The 20,862-nt window shown below is 45.1% G+C and overlaps 1 protein-coding gene and 1 long non-coding RNA gene across 3 annotated transcripts in view; one reads left to right on the top strand and one right to left on the bottom strand.

Moving 5' to 3' along the window:
* Positions 1-15,216: 15,216 nt before the first annotated feature.
* Folr2 (folate receptor beta) lies at positions 15,217-20,456 on the top strand. 2 transcript variants are annotated; one of them, XM_055623052.1, is made up of 5 exons: positions 15,217-15,343; positions 17,406-17,558; positions 19,471-19,659; positions 19,745-19,880; positions 19,984-20,456. In XM_055623052.1, the coding sequence occupies exons 2-5, from the start codon at positions 17,412-17,414 to the stop codon at positions 20,268-20,270; spliced, it is 759 nt and encodes a 252-aa protein (XP_055479027.1). In that variant the 5' UTR covers positions 15,217-15,343; positions 17,406-17,411; the 3' UTR covers positions 20,271-20,456. The 2 variants fall into 2 exon arrangements, with proteins under 2 accessions (XP_055479027.1, XP_055479026.1); XM_055623051.1 differs by having other exon boundaries at positions 17,402-17,558.
* LOC129688305 (uncharacterized) overlaps positions 20,379-20,862 on the bottom strand; it is a 2,672-nt gene continuing 2,188 nt past the window's right edge. The window contains exon 3 of the long non-coding RNA XR_008721914.1: positions 20,379-20,452. This is a non-coding gene — a long non-coding RNA (uncharacterized LOC129688305). The remainder of the gene's footprint in view (positions 20,453-20,862) is intronic.

Below are 20,862 nucleotides of genomic sequence, written 5' to 3'. Positions count from 1 at the left end.
GCAAATGACTATATCAGCATGAAAAGCAGAATAATTCACCGGTAACCACCCGAGTCTTATGACAAGACTCAGTACAATGGTAGATTGTACTGTAGAAACAGAGGAAGTCTAGTCTCTGAGTTTGAGGCCAGCCTGGTCCATGTAGCAAGTCCCAGGGAACCCAGGACTATATAGTGGGATCCTCTCTCAAAAGATAAAGAACAGGAAAGGCGGTTGAGACCAGGGGGACAGGGTACAATTGGTCCAGGAGGAACACTGTTCTCCGAGCAGGCTGCAGAAAAAACCAGTTGAGACATTTAGGGGAGTTGCCCACTGACCAAGGACTTTTTAAAAGAATGTTTATTTCAGCTGGCACAAGTATAGCCTGCTAAATTGAGGGTTACAGAGCAGAACAGGGAGGGAGGGAGGGGCTATCATATGACTAATCAGAAAAATATGTACGTATGAAGTGCATTACCAAAATAACAAGATGATAACCACAATCTCATCTCCTTCCCTAGGTTGACTCACTCCTTTAAAATCATTTCTTGGGTCAGCATCTCTCTCCATTTCTTCTGCCTAGTGGCTGGAAGTTTTCTGGAAACCCAAGTCTCAGGCCTCAAAGAGTTTGACTCATCCAAGTGTTTAAGGCAGTGATGTCAGTTGCGTGAGTCTGCTTTCTGTAAACTGTGGGAGGGATCTTTAGACAGACAGGAAGAGAGAAGAGAAACCACCTCTGCATATCAGATGGGGTTAACCTATTAATGTCCAATACCAGAGCGAAAAGAGGCCAGGTAGTACTGCTGGTCCACGCCTTTAATCCTAGCACTTGGGAGTTTGAGGCCAGCGTGGTCTACAGAATGAATTCTGCACAGAGAATTCTGTCTCAAAAACTAAAAAACAAAACAAAACAGGAAAACATACACACGCACAAAAATGCCAAACCCAAAAACCAACCAGCCAACCAAAAAACAAAACAAAACCCAAAACAAAAACAAAACAAAACCAAACCCAGAAAACAAAAACAAAAGAAGAGGAAGAAGACACAAAGTTTAGACTTCTCATCCGATTTAACCGACTTCTTACTGAATTCTGAGCTGGCTTTGCCTGAGTGCTGGGATTCCATCTGCACCACCAGCTTCTGTTCACAGCATGCACATGCGGCCTACAACAGCCTGCAACTCCAGTTTCAGAGGTCCGGTGCCCCCTGCTGGCTTCTTCGGTCATTGCCTGAACACGGAGCTCAGACACATACACAAGCAAAACAACTCTCTGTACACAATTTTTTTAATCTCAAAATTTTTTTTTTTATTTAGCTCGACAATAAGATTACTAGAGATCATGGGATGCTCTTATCTAGAGAGACCCAGGATCAGCCGGGTGTGGTGGTGCACACCTTTGATCCTAGTGCTCAGAGAGGCAGAGGCAGGCAGGTATCTATGAGTTCAAAGCCAGCCTGGTCCACAAAACCTAAAACCTAAAACCTCGAAAAACCTAAAAACAAAACAAAACAAAAGACCTGGGATCACAGCCATATCTTTCATTTTATGTAACAATCCATCTAATGGGAACGAGCACCACTGTTTTTGTTGTTTTGAGACAGGGGTTCTCTGTGTAGCCCTAGCTGTCCTGGAACTTATTATGTAGACCAGGCTGGTTTCGAACTCACAGAGATCCAGCTGTCTCTGCCTCCTGAGCGCTGGGATTAAAGGTGTGTGATGTTGTGGTTGGATTGGTCCGTTTCCTGATGGGGTGGGAAGGTGTCCAGCCTTCTGGTACTCAGACAGAAGGGTGTACAGGAAACCCACGGCTCCAGGGCGTGAATTGGAGTCTGAGGTGGGAGAGAGACCCAGGGAGGGTTGCCTGGAGCTGAGCTGCATCGGCTGGAGAAGGAGAGAGCTCAGGCTCCTAGGCTCCTCAGCTCATCAGGGATTGGGGTAGCCCCCGCAAGGAGCTGCAACATCTCTGCTGAGGGGGCCTCCTCTCAGAGCTGTGAGGTTCCCGGGCTCCCGTGCCTCCGGATACCCTTGGGACACCTCAGAGCTGGGATACCTTTCCAGTCCTCGTAGTTCGTGACTTGGATTTGCAGCCTGGGAGTTGTGAGTGATCTGGACACCCTTCCCTCTGAGTACCAGAAGGCTGGACACCTTCCCACCTGACCAGGAAGGCAGGCCAGCCAACCAACCAGCCCAACACAAACGTAACAACTCGGAGCACTACGCCTGGCCATGTACAGTGAGTGGTTGGAGCGCTTAGTTAGCACACACAAGTCCCTGAGTTCAATCCCTAGAACAACAAACAAGCAGAACCAAGACCAACCAACCAACCAACCAACAAAAACATTATAACTTCTCTAGAAGTAGGGAACCTTCTCACTGGGTTATGTTAAGGCATGATCTGAGAATTTGACATGAGTCAGTACAAAAGCAAGCAAGAAAAACAAATTAAAAAAAAATAACAGATTTTTTTGAGAAGTGAAAGTTCACTTTTAGGTTGAGTAAGGACTTAAATGCTGTAGTCAGGGGAAAACACACACAGGAAACAAAAACCACTTTCATATCTTCGTGTTAAGAATAGACTACACTCTGGGCGGCCGATATCATTTAAAGCTTTATACTTCTTAAAATAGAAGTAATCTGAGCCAGCACTCTTCGAAGGACAGAGGAAGGACACCTGAGAATCCATTCCTTCCCCCAAAGCAGCGAGAGCCCTGGCAAGAGTCAGCGCTGGATTTTTCTAGAACTCTCAAAATTAACCAGAGCTTTCAAAAATGGAAGAAACAGAAAGGGCTTTGGGGGAGCCGGGTCTGGTGGAGCAGAGGGCAGCCTGATCTCATACAGAGGCCTGGGCCAACTGGGCCTGCACAGGGAGACCCTGTCTCCAGACAGTACCAGAGGTTGGATAACAGGTGGCTTATCTATCTACGGCTCTTCCAGAACAGTGGTTAGGAACACCGGCCGCTCTTCCAGAGGACCTGGTTTGGTTTTTAGCACCCACATGGTGGCTCCTAACTGTTGTTTTTAACAAAATCTCAATTGTTCGATTGTACAGACTGGGAAGCCACATGCTAGGGGGAAAGCCTGCTAGCTTCAAGAGGCAGGGAAAACAGCCACGGACCTTTCCTCCTCAGTTGACATCCCAAAAAGGAAAAGCCTTCTCCTTCCCCATGCTGTCTCACAAATCCCCTCAAACTGAATGTCCCTCCCTTCTTCTTCCTGTGTCTCTATCAGTTCTCCTGACTTCCTTTTACTCTGTGTTTTGTTTCCTATGTTCACTTCCTGTCAACTGGTTGCTTGTTCCACCTCTTGACCTGTGGTTGACTTTATTTAATCCTGTTTACTATATTCCAGTAGAAAGCTCTTGGATTAAAGGTGTTTGCTAGGGCTGAGCCACACCACAACTAGAAGCAGGTTTTTCCAGTACACAACACAGAGTGATCAAATATCCTGCAACACATAACCATCTATAATTCCAGTTCCAAGGGATCTGATGCCATTTTCTGACCTCTGAGGGCACCAGGTATGCATTTGGTAGACACACACATACATGCAGGCATGATACTCATATACATAAAATTTTAAAAATCAAAAATACTAAAATAAAAAATATATAGCCGTGTGTTGGAGAGATGGCAGAGTTCCTAATGTGACTGCTCCGGTTCAACTCTCTTAGACTAAGATGTATGTAACTTACTTTTTATTTTACAGGAACCCACAGTTAAGAGAGTTTGGGTGTTCAGAGAGACTCAGTATTTTAAAGAGACTTGAGTTCTTAGAAGTTGTGGGAATTTTTTAAAGTTATACTATGTTCTATATTATCACATTAATATCTTGGGCCAAAAAAGGGGGGAAGGGTTATGCTGTAATTATGGTGTATTTGTGTGTCAAGTTGATAAGGGGTCAATTGTGCTGGCTTGTTTTTTGTTAACAGGACCAGAGTCATCTGGGAAGAGGGAACTTGAGTTTAAAAATGGCCTCTACCAGATTGGCCTTAGACACTTTCTTGATCAATGTTTGAAGTGTGCAGCTCTAGCCCACTATGTGTGGTATTTCCCTGGGCTGGTGGTCCAGGGTTGTATAAGAAAGCAGGCTCAGCAAGTCAGGGAGGGCAAGCCAGTGAGCAGCGCTCCTCCGTTTGTCATAAAATGAAATAAACCCTTTCCTCACCAAGCTGCTTTTGGTCATAGTCTTTACACTAGCTATAGAAAGCAACTGAGACAGAAATTGGTACCAGGAATTTGTGCTACATATACACACGTTCAGGCATAGACACATCTACGTACAAAATTTCAAATCTTAAGAAAGAAAGAAAGAAAGAAAGAAAGAAAGAAAGAAAGAAAGAAAGAAAGAAAGAAAGAAAGAAAGGTGGCTGAATCTCAGTAGGAACTTGAGGCTATGTGGCACTTTTACTTGTTTTTGTTTGTTTTTGGAAACTCAACTCTACAGTAGCTGCCTTCAAAACCAACAGTCTCATTACGGTAGCTGTGAAAAGCAATGTCCTGGCAGCCACTAGAGGGGGCAGAATGGGTTTGGAGGCTCCCCAAAGCCCTGTCACACCGTTCACATGCTTTCACCAGCCAGGCTGTCCCTGTAAAAGTCTCATTCATTCTAGGTGCCATGGCCTGTGCATGAAATCCTATCTACTCTGTTGGTTGGCCTTGAGAATTAGAGGCCAGCCTGGGCAATATAATCAGATCATGTCTTAAAATAAATGAATAAATAAAATAATAAAGGGGCTATAGAGATCGCTCAATGGCTAAGGGACTGCTCTTCCAGAGGACCTGTGTTCAAATCCACATGGCAGCTCACAACTGTCTGTAACTTCAAGATCTGACACTCTTGTATAAACATATACAGGCAAAACATCAGTGCCCATAAAATAAAAGTAAGTTAAAAAAATAATAAAGCTTAAAAAAGGGAGGGGGCTGGAGATATGGCTCAGAGGTTAAGAATGCTCGCTGTTCTTCCAGACTTCCTGAGTTCAATTCCCAGCAACCACATGGTGGCTCACAACCATCTATAGTGAGATCTGGTGTGCAGGCAGAATGTTGTATAAATAATAAATAAATTAAAAAAAATAAAGCCAGGTGTGGTGTTGCACTCCTGTAATCCCAGCATTCTGGAGGCAGAGGCAGGCTGATCTCTGTGAGTTCCCGGCCAGCCTGCTCTACAAAGTGAGTCCAGGACAGCACAGGCTACACAGAGAGACCCTGTCTCAGATAGATAGATAGACAGAATAAGGCACCATTCACAGGGCTGGTCTTTATTTGACCTGACTTGTGCCCATCATGGTGAAAAAAATTCTATAGTGTTTGTATAAACCATCAGCAATAAATTGACCTTCCAGCTGTCAAAGGCAGGACTAAGAATAAGGTAAACAAAAGGCTGGAATTAGGGAATGAGATGTCTCCAGGGCCCTTCGAAAAGCTCTGGTGTAACGCTGGGAGTCTAGAAATCAACAGATACCTACGGTGCTTGTCTAGGAAGGACCAGGAAGATTCTGACTTCGGGGACCTCGAGGCCAGAGGGCACCACCAGGAAGAAGGGCAAGGACAGAGCAAATGCCAGAGCACTGAGCAATGGGCCCAACTAACATGCAGAGCCCTGCGGGAGGGGAAGAAGCTCCCTGGCTCGGGCACACAAGGAAATGCCAGTCTAGTCATTAGCTGGCTTGTAAGATAACCAAGCAGAAACTTCAGTGAGTATGCAAGACGAAGAAAATAGATTCTACAGAACCATCCTATGAATATCACTAAATGAACAGCCGGAACAAGCAGGGCAGGACATGCCTGAAATCCCAGCATTCAGCCGGCCAAGGCAAGAGAATCTTAAGACTGTAGCTAGCCTCAGCTAATTAGTGAGACACTAGTTTGAAATAAAACAAAAGAAGAAACAAAAACAACAACAAAACCCAGACCCAGTAACAATGAACGCTGACTAAGGGTTGTTTGGTTTACAGAACTGCCAAATTATATTATTTATCATTATTATCCAGTCTGGCCTTGAACTCAAAAAGGGCAGTTTCCAACAGAAAAAAAGGCTATACAAAGAAATAAGAGAAAAAGTGGTCAGTAGAAACTGTCCCTGCAAGGTGCACCCCCATAAAATCTTTCTTGTTATTTGTCTTTTTTTGTTTGTTTGAAGACAGGGTTTCTCTGTGTAGCCATGGCTATAGTGGATTGGCTTTGTAGACCAAACTGGCTTCAAACTCACAGAAATCCACCTGCTTCTGCCTCCCGAGTGCTGGGATTACAGGCGTGAGCCACCACACATGGCTTGTTTGTCTTTTTTAAGTTTTATTTGTTTTTATCTTATTTTGCTAGTATGTGTGTTTGTGTATGCCTGGTGCATGAGCGCAGAACAGCATGTTGGATCCCGGAACTAGAGTTACAGATGATGGTGGGTCTCCCCAGTCTTGTTAGCTGTTACTGGATTATTTATTTTTCTGCTATTGAGGATCGGACCTAGGACCTCATGTACGCTGCTCAAGCACTCTGTCACTGAGCCATACATCCCAGAGGTACAAATTCTTTTTGTTGTTGTTGTTTTGAGACAGGTTTCTCTGTGTAGCCTTGACTGTCCTGGACTCACTTTGTAGACCAGGCTGGCCTTGAACTCACAGCGATCCAACTACCTCTGCTTCCCAAGTACTGGGATTAGAGGCATGTACCTGGCAAAGAAGACATTTTTTTTTCTTTTCTTCTTTGTTTTCTTTTTGTTTTTCAAAGTTTTTCTGCGTAGCCCTGACTGTCCTGGAATTCATTCTGTAGACCGGACTGGCCTCAAACTCAGAGATCCATCTGCCTCCGCTTCCCAAGTGCTGGAATTAAAGGCTACCACTACCCAGCTAGGTAGAAATTATTTTTTTTAAATTTTATTTATTTATTATGTATACAATATTCTGTCTGCATTTGTGCCTGCACACCAGAAGAGGGCACCAGATCTCACTATAGATGGTCATGAGCCACCATGTGGTTGCTGGGAATTGAGCTCAGGACCTTTGGAAGAACAACCAGTGCTCTTAACCTCTGAGCCATCTCTCCAGCCCCTAGGAACAAATTCTTATGAAGACACAAACTACTAACGGTAAAGGGAAAACCTCCTCGAAATAGGCTTACAACAGATGAAGAGATTAAGCTAATTGTCTTATAATTTCTTATAATTTCCACATTCCAGGCCCAGAATACCAAATGTCTGAAGAATAATAAGAGCCAACTTTTTGTTTTTTGAGACAGGGCTTTTCTGTGCAGCTTTGGCTATCTTGGAACTCTCTCTCTCTCTGTAGAGAGGGTGGCCTTGATCTAAGAGATCCACCTGCCTCGGCCTTCTGAGTGCTGGGACTAATGGCAGGCGTGTGCCACCACCACTGGCTAAGAGCCAGCGTTTTAGTGTTTGTCTTGCATAAGTGAGGTCCTGGGTCCAAATCTCAGTACTAGAAACAAACACACACACACACACACACACACACACACACACAAACCACTTCAGAAATTCCCCCGAGTGAGTTGGTAAGAGAATGCTTCTGTCTCACATCATGAAGTCAGCATTATACTAATACAAAACTGGACAAAGACACCAGAAAGAAGGGAAACTGAGGACCAATATCCTCTGTGAATAAGGTTGTCAATTTTCTCAACAGAACACTAGGAAACTGAATTCTCCAATATGTCAAAAGTGTTTCACACGAATTCCAAGGGGAATTATTCCTGGGGAAGACAGTTAAGGTTTAAAACCCCAAATCATTTGATTATATTATTAGTGTAAATGGGCAGGGGAACAGCGGTCATGTGGTTCAGTCTGTAATCATGGCGCTGGCCAGGGGTGGGGGCAGCTAAGAGGATTAAAAGTTCAATGTCTTAAGGCCAGCCCAGTCTATAAGAGTGAGTTATAGGACAGCCAGGACTACAGGAAGAAACCCCATCCCAAAAAACCAAAGAACCAAACAAAACCAAAAAACCCAAAAGTTCAGTGCTGTTGTCTTATACAATATAAGTTTGATGGGTTGGGTTACATAAGGCACAGACACACACACACACACACACACACACACACACACACAGTGCCCTTGGAGGCCAGAAGATCCCCTGGAGTTGGGAAACCATCAGGAGGTGCTCTGCTAAGCCATTTCTCCAGTCCTTCTTGGTTTTTGTTGCTGTTGTTTTGTTCTTTTGTTAAATACACCTGTAAACTGACAATGAATATATGTGAAAATGAATTACATGTTTCCTTAATTTTGTTTATTATGTGGGCACACATGTATGTGGAGGGCAGAAGACAACGGTTAGGAGTCTGTTTTTCCTTCACTTTGCCTGTGGGGCTCAAACTGAGGTCTTTAGGCTTGAGCGACAAGGGCTTTTACCTGAAGAGCATCTCTCCACTTTTTGTTTGTTTGAGACGGGGTCTCCTCCTGTATCCTATGTAAGATTGTAGGCATATGCGAACATGCCTGGCTTGGAATGCTCTACTTTTGACCTTCACTGTGGATATGATCACACACACACACTCACTGCTCTTGACTGCGTCAGCTATCACCTGGAAGGGCTGACCCAGACGGCGCTCAGTGTTGTTTGCACAATGACAGAACTGCCTTGTGACACGCTTCCGTTCATCCTTGTCACGGAGCAAGGCATGACTGTCATTAGTGAGTAAGATCCCTTAGCTGGGGGAAAGTGAGAGGACAAACATAACTCAGGCTTCCAGATGAGACATTCTTACAACCTGGAGGAATTTTTAAAAATTAATTTTATTTTAAAAATCAGAGTATTTGTATGTGTGTGTCTGCGTGTGAGCACACAGCAGAGAGGCATTGGGTCCCCAGGGGCTGGAGTACAGGCGTGTGTGTGTCTGTGTGTGAGCACATAGCAGAGAGGCACTGGATCCCCAGGGGCTGGAATACAGGTGTATGTGTGTGTCTGCGTGTGAGCACACAGCAGAGAGGCATTGGATCCCCAGGGGCTGGAGTACAGGTGTTCCAGTCCATCTGATGTGAGTTGCTAACAATGAACTTGGGTCCTCTGAAACAGCAAGACATGCTCTCTCTCTCTCTCTCTTTTCCTTTGAGACAGGTGTTGATATAATGTTCTTTTAGAATGTATACACCTTTCTTTCCTCCGCTATCTGGTTTCGATCCGGATATTGCATTGTGATGCTTATTCTAAGCATCACCTGTCTCAAGTTTGTGTAAACATGCCACCATTTGCTCTTTATATTGTCAGTTCAACCAACCAGCCACAATGCTGAGCAATGGAGAGGATAGGGTGGGACATCCTGGTCCAGAGAGGGGAGAGAGAGGAAGCAGTAGGGAGGAGCAGAGGTCGGCAGGAGAGAACTTGGAACCATATGGAGAGATGAACTGGACCTAAGATATGACTAAAAGCAAGTGTAATGGGAAAAATCTGAATGACAGGAAACTATGCGGGCTTGGAGGTTTAGGATGGAGTAACTATTGCCCAGCATTGTGCTCTAGGTTGATTAGATAAATCCCCCCCGGTCTCTGTGTGGTGGTTTGGGTGAACAGCTGGTTTAGGAATAACCTCTACTTAACTAAAAGATAAGTAAATAATAAATATTAATAACCCACAACAAACAGGGTTTCTCTGTGTAGCCCTGGCTATCCTTTAATTGCTCTATAGACCAGGCTAGCCTTATACTTAGAGACCCGCCTGCCTCTGCATCCTGAGTGCTGGGATTAAGGCCTGTGCTACCACATTTGGCTGCCATACATGCTCTTCATCACTACTGAGCCATCTCAGGCCCTGGATGAGTCCTTTGTAGTTTGTTTCTTGGTTTTTGAGAGAGAGTTTCACTCAGCAGTGCAGGCTGGCCTTTGGAACTCAGTCTATAGCCCAGGCTGGCCTTGAACTCACAGAAATCTTCCTGCCTCAGCCTCCCAGATGCTAAGATTACAAGCACGAACCACTACGCCCGGCTCAGCTTCAGTTCTTCTATGTGAAACAAGCATATGCTGTAGGAGGTGCCTGGAGTAAAGAAATTCATAGAAAATAAAAACCAGACCATGACTGACAGTAGCTGGAGGAAAGGGGAGTGTCCAGAGCGTCTGAGGAGTTTGGAATCACTGTCTGTCACAGTACTGGGGCCTGAGGCATGGGGAGATGGCTAGGTGAAATGTTTGTGAAGAAGTATGACGACCGAAATTCCATCTCTAGATAGGCGGGAGAAAATTGGGTATGGCAGTGCATGCTCATAGTCCTAGCACTGGGGAGACAGAGACAGCCCAGCCGGGTGAGTTCCAGGAGAGGCTCGGCCTTAACATCACAGCACCCGAGGAACAACACCGAGGCTGTCCTCTGGCTTCATATACACGCGCACTTTCACCTCACGTCCTCATACACACCCAGCTACACATGTATATTTACATATAGGAAAAAAAAGGCAAAAAGCTATGCAAGATTGAACCTGTGGCCTTACTACTCAACTACATCCCTAACCCTCTTTTCAGTTTTCAGTTTGAGACAAGAATTTCGCTAAGGAGCTGGAGAGATGGCTCAGAGGTTAAGAGCACCGCTTGCTCTTCCAGAGGGCCTGAGTTCAATTCCCAGCAACCACATGGTGGCTCACAACCATCTATAATGTGGTCTGGTGCCCTCTTCTGGTATGCAGGTGTACATGCAGGCAGAACATTGTATAAATAATAAATACATAAAGTCCTTTTAAAAAAGAGTATTGTAGTAAATAAAATGGATGTTGTGCTATATATTGCATATTATTAGCCCTGTAATTATTGCAATATTATTTATTATTATTATTATTAATTATACTTTATTCATTTTGTATTCCCCCATAAATCCCCCCTCCTCCCCTCCCGGTCCCCCCTTCCCCCCTTTCTGCATGCATGCCCCTCCCTAAGTCCACTGATAGGGGAGGTCCTCCTCTCCTTCTTTCTGATCTTAGTCTAGCAATATTATTTTTAAACCTCCTATCACAATTAATAAGACAGAGACACCTGTTAGATTTTTTAAAAGTAGATTTATTTATTTTATTATGTATACATTGTTCTGTGTGCACCAGATCTCATTATAGATGTTTGTGAGCCACCATGTGGTGGCTGGGAATTGAGCCATTTTTCCAGCCCCCACCTGTTATAAGATTTTATAATTGCCTTATTTACCTTAGGCTGGGCAGATATTTCTACCTTCCCATCCATTTCTCAGTCCTGATCCAATGCCTTCTGCCTTGACCATTCCTATCTGGGCTGCCTTCCATCCATAATCTTATAAATACTTGCTTATGTTGTTTTTATCTTGGTGTTTTCTCCATCCATGTCATCCTTGGAGTCCTTCCTCCCAGCCCACGTGGTTCCTTCTCCATGCTAACCCATTGTGGCATCCTCCTGCCTCCTCTTTTCCTGTCTGTCTCTCTGTCTGTTTCCCATGATTCTCCTGAACCCAAAGCCCGGGGAACCTTAGCTATGCCTACCCCATTCTTCCCGGCCCAGGTTTTAGGACTTTCAAGCATCAAACTAACCCCAACAATTTCCCTTTTCTGTCTAAATAAAAAGGCCATTTTATACAGTAATAATAATTATGAAACAATTATAAAAACCAGTAGGTAAGACTATATATAATGTCTAGTCTAAATGTATTTGGTAGTCTTGAAGAAAATATCTATCCTATCTATGAGGGTCTAATTTTTGAACCTAAATTATTTTTATTATGGTTTGTATATATTAACCTAAAAACACCCATCTAGACGTAAGACATCTTTTTAACTCTTAAGCAACTAAGCTAATTTTAAGGTTATGACTATACATTCTTCAGCCCCATCAGAGACTTGAGAAGGAATAAAATTAATTACTTGAGTAAATAGAAAGTGCATGTTAGCAGCCTCCAAAAAAAAAAAAAAAAAAAAATTGACAGAGACAGTTTGCTGCCTGAACAGCAACCCAAAATGCTCTGTAACATTGGAGCATCATCTTTGGCCTTCTGGCCTACTACCTTTGACAGACATATATGTGAAACAGGAACTATTTAAGACTTGCTTACCCTGTCTTGGCAGAGTTTGGCAGTCAACTTGGCCTGCACTTAAGCTTGCCTATTTTAGGCAGAATTCTGTCTGTCATAAAAGCGAGGGCATTTTCTTTGCCCAGCTGGCTGATTTGACACATTTGAGGACATTTTCATATGGAAGTTCTTCAGTGTTCATTATTTTCTTTGAGGTAAACTGGGTGCTGTCAGGAGATGACATGCCTCATTCTCAAAGAATCCTTAAAATAATAAAAACATTTTAAATGCCATATTCTGTAGGTCTCTGAGGTTTTTGAAGACTTATTTATCTATTTATCTTTATATTGTCTATCTATCTGTAGAATCATATCTATCTGTTAAACGCAGGGTGTATAGTCCTGTGATAAATTAGACTAGTGTCTAAAATGACCCATGAGTTGTTTACCTAACAATTAACTTGTATTACCTAATATTCTAAACAGTTTGTAATAGCAGTTTTAAAAGTATTGGAAGTAAACCTTAAATTTTTATCAATATACCAACATTTACAGTAATGCATCAAAAATACTTATTTTTGCATCAATATAGAAAATCTCATGCCAATGAGTTAAAAGTAACCTCATTCAAGAGTATCAAATAAAGCCTTAAGTTGAGAAGCAGATTCAATAATCTACCTTTTATCTTATCATTCCTATTAGATATCCCTATAAAAGAGTCTCAACGAGTTTCCCATGCTAGCCTTGAGCTCATTCTGCAGCTCAGACTAGCCTTGGACTTTTGATCCTCCTGCTTCAGCCTTCTGGGTAGCTATGATTGTAAGTGTATGCCTCCAGGTCTAGTTCTAAAGTCTCCATTCTGTGGGATAAAAAAAGTTATGGAGTGTCTGGTTGGTGCTGGTGCATGCCTTTAATCCCAACACTCAGGAGGCAGAAACAGGCAGCTCTCTGTGTGTTTGAGGCCAGACTATTCTACATAATGAGTTCCAGGACATCCAGGGCTACACAGAAAAACTCTGTCTCAAAAAACAACAATAAAAAAATTGTTATCTGATAGACTAAGATCAGAAGGAAGGAGAGGGACCTCCCCATCAGTGGACTTGGGGAGGGGCATGGGTGAAGAAGGGGGAGGAGGGTGGGACCAGGAGGGGAGGAGGAAGGAACTTATGGGGGGATACAAAGTGAATAAAGTGTAATTAATAAAAGTTAAAAAGTTGCTACAATGAGGCTTGAAGGATGGCTTGTGCTTAAGAGCACTTGCTGCTCTTGCAGATTCTGTTGGATTCCTAGCACCCACATGTCAATTCACAGCCATCTCACACCCCAGTTCCAGGGTATCCTACCCCTTTTCTGGTCTCTGAGGGCACTGCAGGCATGTGGTACTCACACATATTGTGGTGTTTTGAATAGGAATGACTCATGTGCTTTAACGCTCGGCCCGTGGGGAGTGGAGTGGTACTATTAGGAGCTGTGGCCTTGTTGGAGGAGGTGTGTCACTGTGGGGGTGGGCTTTGAGGCCTCAGAAGGTCAAGCTGCTGCTTCTTGCTACCTGAGGATAAAGATGTCAACTTGGGGTTAGAGAGATGGTTCAGTGGTTAAGAGTACTGGGGACCTCTGCTCTCCCAGAGGTCCTGAGTTCAATTCCCAGCAATCATATGGTGGCTCACATGATGACATCTTCTGGCATGCAGGTATATATGCAGATAGAGCACTCATATATGTATATATATACACACATATACACATACATACCTATGTGTATGTATATATACACACATATACATACATATATACATAAGCATGTATATAGGCATGTATAGGTACGTATGTATATATACATATGTATATACATATATGTGTGTATATATTTTTTTTAAAAGATGTAGAACTCTCAGCTCCTTCTCCAGCATGCTGCCACGTTTCCCACCATGATGATAACTGATTAAATCCATGAACCTGTAAGCCAGCCTCAGTGTTTTCCATATAAGAGTTGCCATGGTCGTGGTGTTTCTTCACAGCAATAGAAACCCACCAAGACACACATTTAGACAAAATACTCATACAAGTAAAAGGAAAGTAAATAGCAGGCAGGGGTGGCTTGTGCCTTAAGTTCCAGCATTCCAGAGGCAGAAGCAGGTGGATCTCTGAGTTCAAGGCCAGCCTGGTCTACAGGGTGAGTTCCAGGACAGCCAAGGCTACACAGAGAAACGCTGTTTTGAGAAACCCAAATTATTATTATTATTAATACATAATTAATGATAAATATTTTCAAATGGTTAAGATATTATTATCAGACTAAAGACAACTTGTTTTTCTATCCCAGAAAAACATCTGTCAACTTCTATCTGTATCCACTCTCGATGTGAGCTGATATAAATCATTTCGGCCTGTGCAGTCTTGTTCTGTTTTAGTTCCTCGAGACAGGGTTCTCTGTGTAGCCCTGGCTGTCCTGGACTCCCTTTCTAGACCAGGCTGCCTTGAATTCACAGAGATCAGCCTGCCTCTGCCTCCTGATTAGGCAGGATTAAAGGCTCAGGCCAACACACCCACTACATGAGGCTTTTACATGTATGTTTCTCAAAAGTGTTCTGGGGTGCCAGTTACAGCTTGGTAAGGCCTAGTGACCCTGTGAGCTTTTAAAGGGGTGGATCTCACACTGGGTCCCATTGGCATGACCTTACAGCCTGGTCTTCTCAGCCAGGGCTTGCCTCCCTCAAGCTAACCTTGTCCCAGGAACTATGTGGAGTACACACACACTTCAGATTCCCGTGGAATGGGCATTTGTCCTGATACTGGTGGATGTTGAGGGTGTGAATCCTGCAGTGAGAAAAGGGGCTGGAGAGATGGTGCTTCAGCAGTTATGAGCACTTCCTCCTTTCCACAGGACTAGAGTTTGGTTCCTAGCAGTTAGGATGGCTCACAACCACCTGTAACTCCAGCTCCAGAGAATCGCATGCCCTTTTCTGGCCTTCACGGACACCCACACACACATGGCACATACATATAAGTAAAAATTAAAAAAAGTTTTTTTTTAAAGTGAAGAGATGAAGCCAGGTGGTGGAGGCGCTCACCTTTGATCCAGCACTTGGGAGGCAGCGGCTGGCTGAGTTTTAGAACAGTCAGGGATACACACAGAAACCCTGTCTCGAAAAACCAAGAGAGAGAGAGAGAGATGAAAACAACAAAGATTAGACTGACTCATGAGCCTGGAAGAGGGTGGAATCAACCAAGGAAGGAAGAACAGAAGTGCTGAATGGGATATTTCATTCTGCGCTTACTAAAGCTCTTCTCTTCTCTGCTGGGCTGTGGACAAAGACTTCTGGGTCTCCCCAGGGTCTAATCTGTTGCTAGGAAGAGGCCAACTCGGACCCCCCTGTGTGTGCTTCTAGAAGTCAAGGACATTCAGGTAAGATTTTCCAAGTACGACTGGGGGACTTGGAGGGTTTTGTGCAAAGAAGGTACAAATGTCTTGTTAGAAAGATCATTCTTGCCAGGTGTAGTGGCTCACGTCTTTAATCCCAGCAATGAGGAGGGAGAGGCAGGCCAATCTCTGTGAGTCTGAGGCCAGCCTGGTCTATGAAGAGAAACCATGTCTTGGAAAAAAAGAAGGAAGAAAGGAAGAAAGGAAGAAAGGAAGAAAGGAAGAAAGGAAGAAAGGAAGAAAGAAAGAAAGAAAGAAAGAAAGAAAGAAAGAAAGAAAGAAAGAAAGAAAAAAAGAAAGAAAGGTCGCTCTCACCTTCATGGGCACCTGATCTCACATGCATATACCCGCATGGAGATAAAATTACCTATTCATAATTTAAATAAAATAAATATAAAATCTCTGGACTGGAAAGGTAGCTTAGTGGTAGAGATCTGGCTTAGTATCCTCAAGGTCCTGGAGTCCATGACTAGTTCTACAGAAAGGAAAACAAAATAAGAAAAGAAGACTAAGTGTGGTGGCACATATGTGCATTTGGGAGACAGAAGCAGGTAGATCTCTGTGAGTTCAAGGCCAGCTTGGTCTACATATCGGGTTACAGTCCAGCCAGGGCTACACAGTGAGATCCTGTGTAAAATAAAACAGGAAAGGAGAAAGGAAGGAATAACTGAGACAGATCATTGCGGCTTCTGTGAAGAAGACTCAAAGAAGAAGAAACTGGAGGAAAGATTTGACCCTCAAATGAAAAGCCTGGGGATCCGTGTTTGCAGGGAGGCAGGGGTCCTGTCTCCATCTGCAACTCTTCATTGCCTCCCAGGCTGGGCCCAAAGGAACAGATCAGTGGTGAGTGGAGAGAGGTGAAATTACGGGCAAACAGAGAAGGGGATCATGGTGTTTGCCATGTACTTGCTATGACCCAGAGGGTTTGTTCAGTTGCTCTAAAAAGGAGAACATTTATGTTGGTGTGTATGTGTGTATGCATGTAAGTATTTTCAAAATCCAGACCTTTAAAAACTTCTCACATTTATTGATTGATTGAAGATTGAATGTGTTTGTGTATGTTTGTTTGTTTGTTTGTATGCATGCATGTATGTTTGTATGTATGTATGTGGGAGTCAGCTCTTGACTGCTACCACATGGGTTTCAGGGATTGAATCAGGTCATTAGATTTGGTGGCAAGTGTCTTTACGTGCTAATGCATCTTGCCATCTATCTCTAAGAGAGACTCTTTTGTTCTTCAGTTCTTTAGGTCATTTACTTTTTGAGGGGTGGTGGCGAAGGCAAGTTTTCACTATGTAGCCCAGACTGGCCTAGAACCCACTGTCCTTCCCCTGCCCTCCTCCCCCGTGTACTGGGATTACAGGCATGCGCCACCAATTGCAGCTGAATTTGTTTTGTGTGTTTTCGTTTGAGAGGTTTGGGTAGGGTCTGTGCTTTTGCTGCGGAAGTGATGTCAGGGTGGAGTACAAGGCAGAATGACTTTTAGAGAACAGGGAAGGAAAAGACTGAGGAAGCAAAGTTTTACAAAGCGCCATTCTTTCTTTTGTGCCCTCTAAGCAAACACCGTCCTGCGGGTTATGTCACTTGATCCTCCTGCCAACTGGGAGAACTCGGCAGGGCTGGGTCACCATCTCCCCCAGGGCTAACAGGATTTCTAGGCTGACATGATGACCCAGCTGATACAGAGAACCAGCTATGACAGGATGAAGGATATGTGTGTCCTGGCCCTTTTCAAAGAAGCAATCAGCCAGAGAACGGAACTATTTAAGTACACGTCATAAAGTCTGGAGAGAAGATGAGAGGAAAAAGCATCACATCTCTTCTAGCTTGGGAAGCTCAGCTGTTTTTATAAACCTCTCACGCCATGGGATAAGAGAACCTTCTTGCTGACCTCCAGGCCAGCTTCAGGGAGCCTCAGGACCCAATGCTGAAGGAGCAAGGACTGACCTTATCTTTCGCCGTAGGGACAGAGAGGCTAAGGTAGGGAATGAATGAAGCGCCCCTCGGGGTCTAGTCTCCCTAACCATAGCTCCCTCTGCACAGGCAGAAAGGCATGGCCTGGAAGCACACAGCACTCCTGCTTTTGGTTTGCACGGTTACCACACGCAGTGCCCGGGACAGAGCAGACCTGCTTAATGTTTGCATGGATGCCAAGCACCACAAGACAAAGCCAGGTCCTGAGGACAAGCTGCACGACCAGGTTCTGATGGGAGGCGATGGCAGGCGGGGTGGTTGTGGGGGCTGTGGCGAGCAGCCCATGTGAGGCATGGGGGAAACGGGGGAGGTGACTTCCTGAGGGCTCTCCCCAGAAGAGGACACGATGGTGGCGACCACGCAGTTGATCATTATAGGCCTCTAATTAGAGGCCATGTGATGATAATCTATTATCACTCAAATAAGGGCTTATGAAAGCACAGTGACTCACAGGACTTAGATACCACCAGGGTTTTTTGTTTGTTTGTTTGTTTTTAACACGAATTGGTGTCCTGCTGGCGTATGTGTCAGAGCCCCTGAAACTGGAATTACAGACAGTTGTAAGCTGCCATGTGATGTGGATGCTGGGACTTGAACCCAGCAGCCAGTGCTCTTAACCTCTGAGCCATCTCTCCAGCTCCCAACACTACCAGCTTGTACAGTGGGGTTCAGGTAGGATTAGGAAAAGCTTCTCTAGAAACTTGGAGGGTGAGAGTACACAGAAGAGATGGTTTCTACCCTCAGTTCTGCAGAGGCAGAGTGCCAAATGCAGAAGTGGGAAGACCCACTATGTGCGAGCTGCAATTCACATGGTCTATGATGGAAACTTAGTGCAGCCTTTTGTGATGAATATGTTTACATCCATATATATATACACACACACACACACACATACATACATACATATATGAGGGCTGAAGAGATGGCTCAGCAGTCAAGAGCACTTCTTGCTATTGCAGAAGGCCCGAGTTCAGTTCCCAGCATGCACACGGCAACTCATATCTACCCATAACTCTAACTCCAGGTCAAGAAGATTTGATCTCTTCTGATCTGCACATACACACATCTAGGCACACATACATAAAACTTAAAAAAAAAAGGGTAAAACAAAGGACAGAATAAGACATTCATCCTTTATTACATGTATTTATCTTTCTGTATATGTGTGACACACATACATGCCCAACATGTGTGGAGTCAGAGAACAGCTTGCAGGAGGCAGTTCTCTTTATCATGTAGGTCCTGGGGATTGAACGCAGGTCATGAGGCTTGGTGGCAAGTGCCTTTCTTTACCCACTGAGTCATCTCATTGGCCTGTTTCTGTTTGTTTGTTTTTTTTTAAATGAACAAATGAAGCCAGGCAGTGGTAGCACACGCCTTTAATCCCAGCACTCAGAAGGCAGAAGCAGGTGATCTCTGAGACCGAGGCCAGCCTGGTCCACAGAGTTCTAGGACAGCCAGGGCTACGAAGAGAGACCTTGTCTTGAAAAAACAAATGAAAAGGCTGGCACTCTGTGTAGACCAGGCCATCAGGCCTGGCATCGAACCCATAGAAAGCCACCTGCTTCTGCCTCTCAGGTACAGGGACTGAAGGTGTGCTTCATCATGCCTGGCTTGTTTTGGCATTTTAAAAGATTGTTTGTTTTTTGAGATAGGGTCTTACATAGCCCAAGCTGGCTTTGAACTCAGGATGTGATTGAGTATGACCTTGAACTCCTAATTCTCTAGCCTCCACTTTTTTTCAGAGTGCTGGTTTTGCAAGTCTGTGCTACCATGATGGGGCATGTTTTGTTTAGATAGAGTCTCATCCATGGTTTTTTAGGCTGGTCTTAAATTCAACGTCCTCCATCCTCCATTTCCTGAATGCTGGCATTACAGGCATGTAACCAACATGCCCAGCTGAGAAGCTGAGGCGCTAAATAAGTAGGCGATTATCCCAAAGACAAGGCTCCCCTAGCTTCTTTCTTACACTGTGGTAATTATATCTCTCTAGAAATGGGGTTCCCGGGGTTCTAGGATAGAGGGGCCTTTGTGGTAAGGGCTTACAGAACAGCCTGTGTGGGGCAGGGAAGCGAGGGCCGAGTGAAGCAAGGCTGGAAGGTGGGGTCGAGGGATTCAGACCTGTCTTTCCCAACTAGTGTAGTCCATGGAAGAGAAGTGCCTGCTGCTCAGTCAACACCAGCCAGGAGCTACACAAGGACAACTCCCGTCTGTACAATTTCAACTGGGATCACTGCGGTAAGATGACACCTGCCTGTAAGCGTCACTTCATCCAGGACACCTGCCTCTACGAGTGCTCCCCTAACTTGGGGCCCTGGATCCAGCAGGTAGGAGTGTCCCCCTCGCCTCCGCCTCCAGCTGCGGCCCGCCCCGGCGGCGTTGCTGAGTCCAAAGCCTTCCTCCCCGCCTCAGGTGGACCAGAGCTGGCGCAGAGAGCGCGTCCTCGACGTCCCCCTGTGCAGGGAGGACTGTCAGCAGTGGTGGGAGGACTGCCGCTCCTCCTTCAGCTGCAAGAGCAACTGGCATGAGGGCTGGGACTGGGCCTCGGGTGAGGCGTGGGTGCGCCGGGGGAGGGCCTGGGGCTCCCAGCGGGCGCGGCCGGAGCAGCGCCGGGCGGGCGCGGTGGCTGAGGTCCTCTGTCGGTTCCCTAGGGCAGAACCAGTGCCCCGCGGGCGCCTCCTGCCGTCCCTTCAGCTTCTACTTCCCCACCCCTGCCGCTCTGTGTGAGGAGATCTGGAGTCACTCCTACAGGCTCAGCAACTACAGCCGAGGGAGCGGCCGCTGCATCCAGATGTGGTTCGACCCCGCCCAGGGCAACCCCAACGAGGAGGTGGCGAGGTTCTACGCTTCCTTGATGACGGCTGGGGCTGCGGACCATACAGTGGTGTTTCTTGCGCTCAGCCTGACCCCAATGCTGTCATTATGGCTCCTTGGCTGAGGCAGTCTTCTCTCTAGACTTCTCCTTGGTTTGCCTGAGGCTGGTTCTCAGTTCACCTCCTCAAAGAATGAGGCGGTCTAGGCCAGCTTCTCCCCGACTCCTCCGCCATCCAGTCCTGCTCCATGGTGGGGCGTAGGGTTCCTACAGCATTCGTTTTGAATAAATTTGTGATACATCTGGATCTAATGAATGAGAGTCATTGTGAGTTTGTGGGCTGGTCGGGACAGACCCTTCTGGGTCAGAGCAAGTAGAGTGCTTGAATCCCCACTGTCACCACATAAAAGTTTGTAATAAGGTCCCTCCTCCTAGAAGGTGGATGAACCAAGTGTCTACACTTTAGTACACTTTAGTTTGTGAGAACTGAGTTGTTTCTAGGGCCCCAAATGAGAGGAAGATCCAGGATCTTTCTTTTTTCTTTCTTCCCTTCCTTCCTTCTTTCTTTCCTTCCTTCTTCCCTCCCTCCCTTTCTTTCTCTTTCTTTCCTTCTTTCCTTCCTTCCTCTCTTTCCTTCTTTCTTTCCTTCCTTCTTCCCTCCCTCCCTTTCTTCTCTTTCTTTCTTTCTTTCTTTCTTTCTTTCTTTCTTTCTTTCTTT

This window comes from Psammomys obesus, unplaced genomic scaffold (genome assembly GCF_907164565.1).
Source record: "Psammomys obesus unplaced genomic scaffold, mPsaObe1.curated_primary_1811, whole genome shotgun sequence".
Classification (NCBI taxonomy): Eukaryota; Metazoa; Chordata; class Mammalia; order Rodentia; family Muridae; genus Psammomys; species Psammomys obesus.
Note: the sequence above shows the minus strand (reverse complement) of the source record. Positions and strands in the feature narration are given on the sequence as shown.